Source organism: Pan troglodytes, chromosome 6, assembly GCF_028858775.2.
Source record: "Pan troglodytes isolate AG18354 chromosome 6, NHGRI_mPanTro3-v2.0_pri, whole genome shotgun sequence".
NCBI lineage: Eukaryota > Metazoa > Chordata > Mammalia > Primates > Hominidae > Pan > Pan troglodytes.
In genome coordinates this window covers 154456860-154469047 of record NC_072404.2, presented here as the reverse complement: position 1 = coordinate 154469047, position 12188 = coordinate 154456860, and the positions used below count along the sequence as shown (strand labels likewise).

The 12188-nt window shown below is 44.9% G+C and overlaps 1 protein-coding gene across 8 annotated transcripts in view; it reads left to right on the top strand.

Annotated features, from left to right (window-relative positions):
* ZC3HAV1 (zinc finger CCCH-type containing, antiviral 1) overlaps nucleotides 1–12188 on the top strand; it is a 65878-nt gene that overhangs the window by 14051 nt on the left and 39639 nt on the right. For all 8 annotated transcript variants that reach the window (XM_527904.8, XM_009454307.5, XM_009454310.5 and 5 more), the window contains exons 2-3: nucleotides 5953–6088; nucleotides 11612–11864. In XM_527904.8, the coding sequence (XP_527904.2) occupies nucleotides 5953–6088; nucleotides 11612–11864 (389 nt within the window). The remainder of the gene's footprint in view (nucleotides 1–5952; nucleotides 6089–11611; nucleotides 11865–12188) is intronic.

Here is a 12188-nt window from a genome sequence, read left to right as displayed (position 1 = left end):
AGATGATATTTTGGTGGCACCAGTGCTGTTTGTCCCACTCTTGGTACAACTGTAGGGTATGTGCGGATTCTTGGCCTCCGGCCTCCCCTATCCTCAGCGGGCCCAGCCTCTTCTGCTCTCCAGTCTTGCAAGGCCCTCGGTGCTTTCCTCTTCCTCGGTGCAGGCTGTGGCTTGCCGTGGCTGCAGCCTTAGGGTCACCATTTTCTGCAGTGAGCTGGGGCTCTCTTTGTGCCTGGTGTGTTCTGGGTAATACAGTTGTGGTTAAAGCAAGCTCATTTTTTTCGGCTCCACCCTCTGTCTCTCCCCACATCCTTTGTTACCCTGCTCATGTGATCTCGTCTGGTCTATTCTGTTTCTCCTCCATCTCACTAGGGGCTCTAGAGGCAGTGAACCATCCCTACCCTCTAATAACATGGCAATTTAATCTTGAATATCAGAAGTACAAATATGGGGAATAGGAGCCTCGTGGCTTTAAAATAATATCGCGTTAGGGTTGGTTTTGACTGATGACATTTTATTCTTTAGCTCAATGTTCTCTAGATTTTATCTTTCACACATCCTGGTTCCTTTTTTACCTGGCTTATATCATGATGAGTGATTTCCTGTTTTCTATACAAATCAACGATCTTTTTGTTTTTGCCAACCCTATTAGGTGTTAGGGAGCAGAGGGGATGAAGGAGAGAAGGGAAGGAGTACTTCGATATAATTACTGTCCAAAAAAAAAAAAAAAGACTCGGGTTACTGTCTCTTTTTGGTCTGACTGTTGAGTTCAGAGCTAGTCCTGTGTTTACCGATTTGTGAAGTGCAAGAGCTCCGAGGTGAACATCCAGTTCAGGAATCTAACCCAGAATCGAATCTGACAAGCGCATCCAGTGATTCTCAGCTCAGACTGCACGTGGGAATCACCCGGGCTCCCACCGCAGTCAGATGAAGCCAGTCTCCAGGGTGTGGCCCAGGGTTAGGTTATTTTCAACACTGCCCAGTTGATCATTATGTGTAGCCAGGAATGAGAATCACTGTGCAGGCTAGTTGTTTAGACTGCACCCGTGGTGAGAGAGAGCGCTTATTGCCTGGGCTAAAATAACATTTTGTTCTGTGGCTGGAAGAGAAAAGTGAAAAGGTCGTTTGTTTTTAGGCTTTTGGCCTGAGCTCCTTAAAGAGAGACAATTCTGCTCCTTTCAAGGATGTCTTTGCTGTTTTTGTTTTTTTTTTTTTTTAAGTTATCACCTCCTACTGCAACTCGCCCTCTTTGTTTGAGGTTTATCTGCTCCAAGTGTGGGTAGCATTCTGCAAACGCTTGTTTTGTCCTGGGAAATTCATAATAATTAGTAGGAGAGCTCTTTTTGTACTGGCGAGAGGGGAGTTCCCACAGCTTCTAACCAACCTTCTGTAGGACCTGTTGTCCTTTTTGGGGAGGTGGCCCTGAGCTGCCTATACTCCAAGTATGTTCGTAAAACCAGACTGTTAGACATGCAAATTCTTGGCCTCCAACCCTAGATTTACTGATTCAGACACTCCAGGGTGGGGGCCCAGGAATCTAATGGACCGCCTGTCTAGGTGATGCTGATGCATCCTAAAAGATTGAGAATCACCCTGGGATGTCTGGGATGGGGCCTGAGAATTTGCATTTCTGACAACCTCCCAAGTGATGCTGATGATGTTGGCCTAGGGACCAAATTTTCAGCATCGCTAGCTTAGCAAACCCCAAGAGGCCACGGGAGACTTTCATACTATTTCCTGGCTGAAGCCCACTAGCCAATATTAGGCACCTGGAGCTGGGACAGAGTGATCAGAAGAAAGTCGGAAGGAAGGTTCTGCCACCTGAAACCTACACATGACCCCCTTCAAGCTCTGATCGTGGCCCATGCTGCTGAGCTTGTCTGTACAATACTAATTTTCACTCGCGTCCGTGTGAAGAGACCACCAAACAGGCTTTGTGTGAGCAACAAGGCTGTTTATTTTACCTGGATGCAGGCGGGCTGAGTCCGGAAAGAGAGTCAGCGAAGGGAGATAGGGGTGGGGCCGTTTTATAGGATTTGGGTAGGTAGTGGAAAATTATAGTCAAAGGGGGTTGTTCTCTGGCGGGCAGGGGCGGGGGACACAAGGTGCTCAGTGGGGGAGCTTTTGAGCCAGGATGAGCCACGAGAAGGAATTTCACAAGGTAATGTCATCAGTTAAGGCAGAAACAGGCCATTTTCACTTCTTTTGTGATTCTTCAGTTACTTCAGGCCATCTGGATGTATACGTGCAGGTCACAGGGGATATGATGGCTTAGCTTGGGCTCAGAGGCCTGACACTAATCACAACAAATAATGCCTATCACATAATGTGTTCCTACCATACCCTTTATGTGATTTATGTCCACGATCTCTGCTTGCACCCTGCTTAAATAGTTGGGGGAACAGTGGCTTAAATAATTCAGGATGCCGATTTAAATTTTTTTGGTTTGAAAAAGTTTCAGATCTGTTTTTGTTCATTTTTCCGGCTTGTGTTTTTGCTTGTGTTTTGGGATGTGTGTTCATTCCTGGATCTTCCTCTTATCTGTCACCTTTGATTTCTCATTTTATCAGGCATCAGTTTCCCAAAGTAGGATTATCGTGACTACTAAATTAAATAACATAGGTAAAGTTCCTGTCACTTAGTAAATGCATAATAAATGTTAATTTCTGTAATTAACCCAAGTAGAAGTTAAGTGTAAACTGCCCCACCTTCGTGGCTGATCAATATCCTGAAATTAGGGCAAAGATAAAGCCCCTAAGAAGCCGCTGGGGAGAAGTCTAGGGAATGTGGGAAAACGAAGCAGGATTTCCAAGGGAAGGGGCTGCAGGTCAGACCAAGACGAGACAGAGATGTTGCAGGTTGAGACTGGGTTCAGGGTGAGAATCACAGAATCTAGAGGAATAAGAAGTTTGCCTGAGGATGGAGATGAAAAATGAGAAGGAAAACCAGGCCCCCAGGTGGGCAGCACCACGGACCCCAGCCAGTGCAGCATGGGCTAGCTTTGACTTTTCTTTCAGACATGAGCACCTTTGGAAAAGCCTGGACACCTGAGGTTCCAGGCAGAGGGCTCCCCATTAGGCTATCTGGCTTCCTTTAGTTATTTAGAGGAAGTGCTGACTTCAGGGACCTTGGAAGTGCCACACTCCTCAGCTAGGACAGGACAGGAACAATTCTGCATCTCTCCGTGACCTGCAGAGGTGCCGTAGGCTTGGCTCTGAGTTCAGGACGTCTGGGCTGGAGCTAAAGTGGAAGCAAAGATTCTTAATTCCTTCTGACTAACAAGTTGCTATGTAATGCCCAACCTTGTTTTTACTAACCCTGTTTTTAGACTCTCCCTTTCCTTTAATCACCTAGCCTTGTTTCCACCTGAATTGGCTCTCCCTTAGCTAAGAGAGCCAGACAGACTCCATCTTGGCTCTTTCACTGGCAGCCCCTTCTTCAAGGACTTAACTTGTGCAAGCTGACTCCCAGCACATCCAAGAATGCAATTAACTGATAAGATATGGTGGCGAGCTATATCCGCAGTTTCCAGGAATTCGTCCGATTGGTAATGCCCAAAGTCCCGCATCTATCACCTTGTAATAGTCTTAAAGCCCCTGCACCTGGAACTGTTTACTTTCTTGTAACCATTTATCCTTTTAACTTTTTTGCCTACTTTACTTCAGTAAAATTGTTTTAACTAGACCCCCCCCTCCCCTTTCTAAACCAAAGTATAAAAGAAATCTAGCCCCTTCTTCGGGGGCGGGGAGAACTTTGAGCGTTAGCCGTCTCTTGGCCGCCGGCTAAATAAACGGACTCCTAATTCATCTCGAAGTGTGGCGTTTTCTCTAACTCGCTCAAGTACAACAGCTAAATATATCAGAGCCAGAAGGCAGAACCTGTCTTGTGGTGGGAAGTTTCAGTGAGGTCATTTTCAGCTCAATATCAAGAAGAATATTAGAGTGGCACGGTGTCTCACGTCTGTATCCCAGCACCTAGGCCTAGGTAGGAGGATCGCTTGAGCCCAGGAGTTCGAGGCTGTAGTGAGCCGTGATTGTGCCACTGCACTCCAGCCTGGACAACAGAGTGAGACCCTGTCTCAAAAAGAAAAGAAAACATTAATGGTAATGGCTAATGGCCATCAGAACAATGAGGTAAGATCCTTGTGAGATAAAGAGGCTCACAGTCATCTGGTCAATCCACCATAGAGAGGACTTCTGCTTTGAGGTGGAGGCTGGAGGGCATTACCTTTCTTTTTTTATTTTTTTGAGACAGAGTCTTGCTCTGTCGCCCAGGCTGGAGTGCAGTGGCGCGATCTCGGCTCACTGCAAGCTCCGCCTTCCGGGTTCACGCCATTCTCCTGCCTCAGCCTCCCGAGTAACTGGGACTACAGCTATTTTTAGTAGACATGTGGTTTCACCGTATTAGCCAGGACGTCTCGATCTCCTGACGTCGTGATCTGCCCTCCTCGGCCTCCCGAAGTGCTGGGATTACAGGCATGAGCCACCGCGCCTGGCCTGCTGGAGGGGATTACTTTTCAAAGGCCCTTCTTGCTGTAGGAGTCTTTCCTCCGGGATTGATAAAGTGGAGTCTTAGCCCAGCTGCTGAGGGTTCTGGGTGGGGGCTGGCGGGGACTGGTTATCTGAAACCACAGTGCAGGACCAAAAAGCTGAGGTCGACCTTATCAAGGAGTGCCAGGAAGCCAGGGTCACAGGGTGGAGAAAGCAAGGAAAGGGCCCGCCTGGGAGAATGGCTAGGATAGAGGCTGTCGCTAGAGCCTGAGTGACTGGCCTTGACTTCTCCAGGAGGCAAGGTACACGGATGGCTGGCCGGGTTTCAAGGTCTCGGCTCCTGGTTGACAGAGTCCTTGGTTCTCTATTTTTTCATATGAGGTTACACTGTAAGATCTGAAGGCAATCTAGAGAGTTGCAGACATGATTTACACACAAATAATAGCATTGAATAAGTGACTTAAAAATTAATTTTTAGAGAATAACTTTTACCTAGATGTTTACATTTTCAAAAATTCATCAATTTCAATAAGATCATTTTGCATTTCTATTTACCAGTGACAAACAAAAAATAATAGTGCAACCGATAATATTCAATATTTTGGAAATGAAGGAGAACTATTAAAAGAAAAATTTAAATTCACAATAGGAAAAAACAGAATAAATGGAGAGATATTTTCTGTTCCAGAATCAGAAGATTTAATGAAATTAACATGATATACTTAATATCCAGTCTAATTTATGGAGTTAATAGAAATTAAATTCCCAATATATTGTTTTATGGAAATTGACATATTTTATTCCCTAATAAAATGTTCATAATGAAAATAATAGGCTGGGTGTGATGGTTCACATCTGTAATCCCAGTGCTTTGGGAGGCCAAGGAGGGAGGATCAAAAAAAGAATAGTTAAGCACACTAAGGAGTTTTTTGAAAAGGTGTAAGCCAATGATATGAAAAATTACTGTTAATATTTAAAGTATATTTAAAATGTTAACAAAGGGCCAGGTGTGGTAGCTCATACCTGTAATCCCAGCACTTTAGGAGGCTGAGGCGGATGGATCACCTGAGGTCAGGAGTTTAAGACCAGCCTGGCTAACATGGTGAAACCCCGTCTCTACTAAAAATACAAAAAATTAGCCGGGTGTGGTGGTGCGTGCCTGTGTTTCCAGCTACTCGGGAGGCTGAGGCAGGAGAATTGCTCGAACCCAGGAGGTGGAGGTTGCAGTGAGCCGAGGTTGCACCACTGCACTCCAGCCTGGGTGACAAGAGCAAAACTCTGCCTCAAAAAAAAAAAGTAAAAAAAATAAATAAATATAGTGTATTCTTTAAGCAGAACCAACCTGTGTCTGTTGTCAGAGAATATGGGCATGGGTCTTTGCAGACTGAAAGTTTTATGGCTGATTTCTGTTTCTTTGCATCTGTGTAGTAGAAATACTGACCATTGTTGTGTTTTCTTCCAGGAATTCATGCAAATATTCTCATGAGGTTCTCTCAGAAGAGAACTTCGAAGTCCTGAAACAGCACGAACTCTCTGGACTGAACAAAGAGGAATTAGCAGTGCTCCTCCTCCAAAGTGATCCTTTTTTTATGCCCGAGGTAAGTTGGGATTCCTCAGTTTAAGGAGGGAGAATATTACTGGCAGTATTGTGTCACAGATATTTTGGAGTAGGAGCAGAGAAAATTCAAAATTAATGCCAGGGTTCTGCAGGTGGTAGTCGAGGCTGTTATTGAGTGAACTAAGAGATCCCAGAAATTTCTCTCCTATTTGAGGTTTTATAAGAATTTGAGTCTGGAATACCTCTTCCACTGGGCTGCAAGGGAACCCTGTGTGAGTAAGTATGAGCTGAAGATCTGATAGTAGTCAGACTACTTGATGCTTTAAATCAAGGTGGCTTCTTGGAGGAGATGGACTTTGGAATGAGGTTGGGAAGTTGGCGGGGAAGATGAGGGTATGGGCTAAGCTGTTGTAACAGAGACCCCCTCAAAATACAGTGATTCAAATAAAATGTAATTTCGTTTCTCTATCTCTTGATAATCTAGGTCAGGGGTCAGCAATCTATAACCCAGAGGCCAAATCTGGCCTGCCACCCTTTTTTTTTTTTTGAGATGGAGTCTCGCTGTGTTGCGCAGGCTGGAGTGCAGTGGCACGATCTTAGCTCACTGCAACCTCTGCCTCCCAGGTTTAAGCAATTCTCCTGCCTCAGCCTCCCAAGTAGCAGGGATTACAGGTACCTGCCACCATGCCCGGCTAATTTTTATATTTTAGTAGAGACAGGGTTTCACCATGTTGGCCAGCCTGGCCTCAAACTCCTGACCTCAAGTGATCTGCCCACCTTGGCCTCCCAAAGTTCTGGGATTACAGGTGTGAGCCACCATACCCGGCCTGTTTTTATAAATAAAGTTTTGTTGGAACACAACCACACCTATTCGTTTATGGCTGCTTTCACCCTGCAAGGGTGAGTTGCAGCAGAAACAGAATGGCCTACAAAGCCTAAAATATTTACTATCTGATCCTTTATGGAAAAGGTTTGCCAACTCTTGGTCTTTCCTGCATATGGACAGGGGGGTAGCCTGAGTTGTTGGGCAGCTAGACTCAATGATGTCATCAAGGGGCTCAGGTCAGTAGGTCAGCTCTGTTATCTTCAAAATGTGGCTTCCATCTCTGTGTACAATGAGTCTGTACTCACTGTCACCATTTTCTAGCCAGTGGAAATGTAGAGAGGAAGTAAATGGAAGGCAAGCAGTTTCCTTTTTTAAAAGATGTGACATGGACATTGTATATGGCACATCTGCTCAATCACATTGGCCAGAGATTATTACATGTCACACTTAGCTGAAAGGGAGTCTGGGAAATGTAGTTTCTGTCTGGGTAACCATGTGTCTACCTAAAACTTGGGAGCTTCTATTACTAGAAGAAAGACGGGGACAATGGTGGATAATTAACAGTTTCATCCACTCAGGAATATAGACTTAAGGATCAGAGAATACTGTTTAAGCCTGGTATCTGGCTGGATAAAATCCATGAATAGAGAAGTTAGCCTCACAGTTAAAGAGAGGCATAGAAACATAATGGGTGAGTGAAAGGGATGGAGAAAATGTAAGTAAAGTTGAAATTCAGTTGCACTTTTTTTTTCTTTTTTCTTTTCTTTTTTTTTTTTTTTGAGACAGGATCTTGCTCTGTCACCCGGGCTGTAGTGCAATGACATGATCAGGGCTCACTGCAGCCTTGACCTCCTGGGCTGAAGTTATCCTCCTGCCTAAGCCCCCCAAGTATCTGGGACTACAGGCATGCACCACCATAGCTGGCTAACTTTTTTTTAAATTTTAGTAGGGACAGGGTCTCACTATGTTGCCCAGGCTGGTCTCGAACTCCTGAGCTCAAGTGATCCTCCTGCCTCAGCCTCTCAAAGTACTGGGATTACAGGTGCAAGCCACCGCACCCAGCTCAGATGCACTTTTATACACAATGAGATAGCTGTTGGGGACTTCTGGAGGCTTAAATACTTTTTGACTCTGAACTCAGTGTGTTTCCCTAAGAACTTAAAAATCTTATAACATGAGAAGTGATTTTGAGTTGGCCACTGAGCTCAGGAGAGATATGAATGCAAGACACATTATAAAGACTTGTTGGGGGTTGGGGGAGGAAAATATGTCCCATTTGCTCTCCAGCCCCGTGCATTCTTCTATCTAGATACTTGGGTTTGTTTCTCTCTCTCTCTCTGTCTCCCTCTCTCTCTCTGTCTCTGTCTCTCTCTCTCTCTCTCTCCCTCTTTCTCTGTCTCTCTCTGTCTCATTTCCAGGAGTCCAAGGTTTAAAGGTCTTGTCTTGGGATATCTATGGCCCTTGGCCTAGGTACTAACCCAGTGCTCCATGACTACCAGCACGGGAAAAATGCCTTACACATCAACCCCGTTAAAGCTCCTGCTGACGATCAGAGACATATCATCCTTTTTCTTTCATTGAGGGAATGACAAGATGCAGTCTTGCCATGACACTTGAGAGAAGGTGTTTTGTGGTCTATCCTTAGTCTAGTGTTAACCCGGAGGCTTAGAAAGGCCATTCATCATGTCTGATCGCTGCTTCAGTTCTTCAAAAGTAACAGGTACTTTTAACATCGGGCCACACATCTATGTTGAGTTCCTGGAGAATAAGGACAGTCTTCATGTATTAGTCCATTTTCATGCAGTATGAAGACATACCTGAGACTGGGTAATTTATAAAAAAAAAGAGGTTTAATTGGCTTACAGTTCTGCATGGCTGGGAGGCCTCAGGAAGCTTACAATCATGGTGGACGGCAAAACAGGAACATCTTACATGGTGGCAAGCAAGAGAAGTGAGTGCTAAGCAAAGGGGGAAGCCCTTTATAAAACCATCACATCTTGTGAGAACTCACTATCATGAGAACAGTAGAATGGGAGTAACTGCCCCCATGATTCAATTGCCTCCTACCAGGTCCCTCCCATGACACGTGGGGATTATGGGAACTACAATTCAAGATGAGATTTGGGTGGGGACACAGCCAAACCATATCACTTCCCTTTTCTAGGGAGGAGGTCGGCAGATATGAACCTAAGACAAGGCACTGTTGTGTAAGGGATCCCAGAAGAGCCCACTGACTACAGTGCTGTGAGGGTCCCTGTAGGAAAATGTTATCATCATACTTTTATCAAACAGTGCAGACAAGAGGTCAGCATCACCCAAGGCTCCCTTTCCATTGTTAGAATTCAGTACCCACAATTAGAGGGTGGGGTGGGGTGGGGAGGTTCTTGCCTGAAGCTTATTTTTAGCTAATAATTTAATTGCTGTTTTCCACTGGTCAGAGTTAAGATCCCAGAATGGGGGACTGCATTATTTCCTGAACTAGAGGTCTGAGGAGCTGGTTTCTGGAGTTAGCATGAGTTAGTACTGTTGGTATAAGTTTTTGTTCAAGAATGCTGGGCAAGAGAAGGCTCTAAAGGAGTGTTTTAACTTAGGGGAGTAGGATGGAATTTTTTCATAGGGCTTTGGCAGGAGGAGTCAGCCAGAGTTCAGCTAATTTCAAGAAGAGTTGGTCCAGGATGGCTCTCTAAAGATGGAGGAATTATCCCTGCAGATTTGCAGCTGTTGTTTGGGCAATTTGGATTTTTTTTTTTTTCTTTTTTGAGATGGAGTCTCACTCTGTCTCCCAGGCTGGAGTGCAGTGGTGCAATGTCAGGTCTTGCAACCTCCGTCTCGGGTTCAAGCGATTCTCCTGCCTCAGTTTCCCGTGTAGCTGGGATTACAGCCATACACCACCACACCCGGATAATTTTTTGTATTTTTCGTAGAGATGGGGTTTCACCATGTTGGCCAGGCTGGTCTCAAACTCCTGACCTCAGGTGATCCTCCTGCCTCAGCCTCCCAAAGTGCTGGGATTACAGGTGTGAGCCACCATGCCCAGCCTGAACCACTATGCCTGGCTGATTTGGATTTTATCAGAAGGAAAGAGGAGGAAGAGAGGGGCGAAGTTAAGTGTAAGAGGCAGTGCAGAGAAACAGCTTTGTGGTTTAGGGGGTGTGAGATGGGGACCACAGTGAAATGTTTCCAGTCACTTCATTGATTGTTTTGCATTCACTCAACTAACATTTAAAAGCACCTGCAAGTGTTAGTCACAATGTTAAAATACTGGAGGTAACCAGTGGGAAGCCACACACTCAGCCCTAAAAAACTACGTATTCACACTTTTTCATTTTGCTTTGACTTGTGAGAACATAAAAAGATCAGGCAAACCTGACTGCCTGATATATAAACTTGTACAATTGAAATGTGCTTCTTAAAGGAAGAAATGCTTTCATTTGTTCTGGTCTAATGAAGGCAGGAGCATTCTTGCTTAATATCGGCGTGGGAATAGGAATGTTACCAAAACATCATTTGTGAAGTTGCTAATGGTGCTTTTTTGCCACAGCTCAAACTTTAGCGGACATCAGAATCACCCAGAAGGTTTGTTAAAACACAGACTGTTGGGCCCCACCTCTGATGGTTCAGACTCTATAGATATGGGCAAGTGCCTGAAGATTTGCATTTCTAACAAATTTACAGGTAGTGCTGATGGTGCTGGTCCGGGGACCACACTTTGAGAACTGCTGGTCTAGAGTCTAGATTCTGGATCATAGACTTGATAGCAGTTACATATATCTATTTGAATCAGGTTTTAGCGATTATCCATGTGGCAAAATCATTGCTAGTGGGGTTTGAATCATGGCTTGCCATCTAGACAGATCACAGTGAACCATACTGATCTGGTTTGCTCAGAGTCTATCGAAGTGACTCATTAAAATGTCTGAAATTCAGGTTTCTTACTAATTATATTGGTTTCCTCATTTCATGGTTCAAACACGTGCATCACACTTTATATTTTGCATAACACATTTACAAATTTTGCTATTTAGTCTGCTTAACAACTTGGTTTTTGTAGACAGAACAAATCTTTTCCTCCTGTTACAGCAAAGGAAACGGAGGCTAAGAGTAGGTAAGGGATCCCTTGAGGTCACACAGCTGCTTCCAGGGCCTCAGATTTTGAAACCAGCATCCTCCAGTTCTGTATCATATGGCGTGGCCTCAGCTGCAGTATATTCTCTGCCCTCTTTCCAGTAGGGACTACATCTCTTCAGAGCTAGTCACGTACATGTATCTATTTAGATGGAAATACAAAACTTATCTTCTTTAGGCAATCTTTTGAGAAATGTCATTCTGCCTAGCAGAGTCTAAATTTTGGATTTCCAAACAGTTGCAGGTAAGACCCACATGTCCTTTTCATTGCAAAGTGAGTTGATAACCAAAGATGAGCCTTCCTGTGCTGGGTTCCTTCATGATATAGGGCTCACTTTGGGTCCTGTTTGTAGCTAACCGGCTTACATTGATTCTTCCAAGGGTTATCAAATTGATCAGTATCTTTTAGTTAGTCTGTGGACGTCTTCTGCCCCAAGTAAATCACCAATTGAATGTGACTCATCAAAGACTGCAGAATATGCATGTATTTTTCCCCTTTTGGTATATCTCTGCTTGCTTCAGAGATTTTTGCACACGTGAGCTTGCCTTAATGAATGTTTGGCAAATACAGGAAGGTGTTTTGACTCTGGCTATTGTTTCTCCCTTCTGTAGATATGCAAAAGTTATAAGGGAGAGGGTCGGCAGCAGATTTGTAACCAGCAGCCACCGTGTTCAAGACTCCACATCTGTGACCACTTCACCCGAGGGAACTGTCGTTTTCCCAACTGCCTCCGGTCCCATAACCTGATGGACAGAAAGGTGCTGGCCATCATGAGGGAGCACGGGCTGAACCCCGACGTGGTCCAGAACATCCAGGACATCTGCAACAGCAAGCACATGCAGAAGAATCCCCCGGGGCCCAGAGGTAAAGGCCTTTTCTTTTTCAATTGTGTGAACTCTTTTTTTTTTTTTTTGAGACAGAGTCTCTCTCTGTCACCCAAGCTGGAGTACAGTGGCGTGATCTCAGCTCACTGCAACCTCTGCCTCCCAGGTTCAAGTGATTCTCCTGCCTCAGCCTCCCGAGTAGCTGGGATTACAGGTGTGCACCACCACACCCAGCTAATTTTTGTATAAATTAGAGACGGGGTTTCGCCATGTTGGCCAGGCTGGCCTTGAACTCCTTACCTAAGGTAATCTCCCTGCCTCAGCCTTTCAAAGTGCTGGGATTACAGGCATGAGCCACTGCACC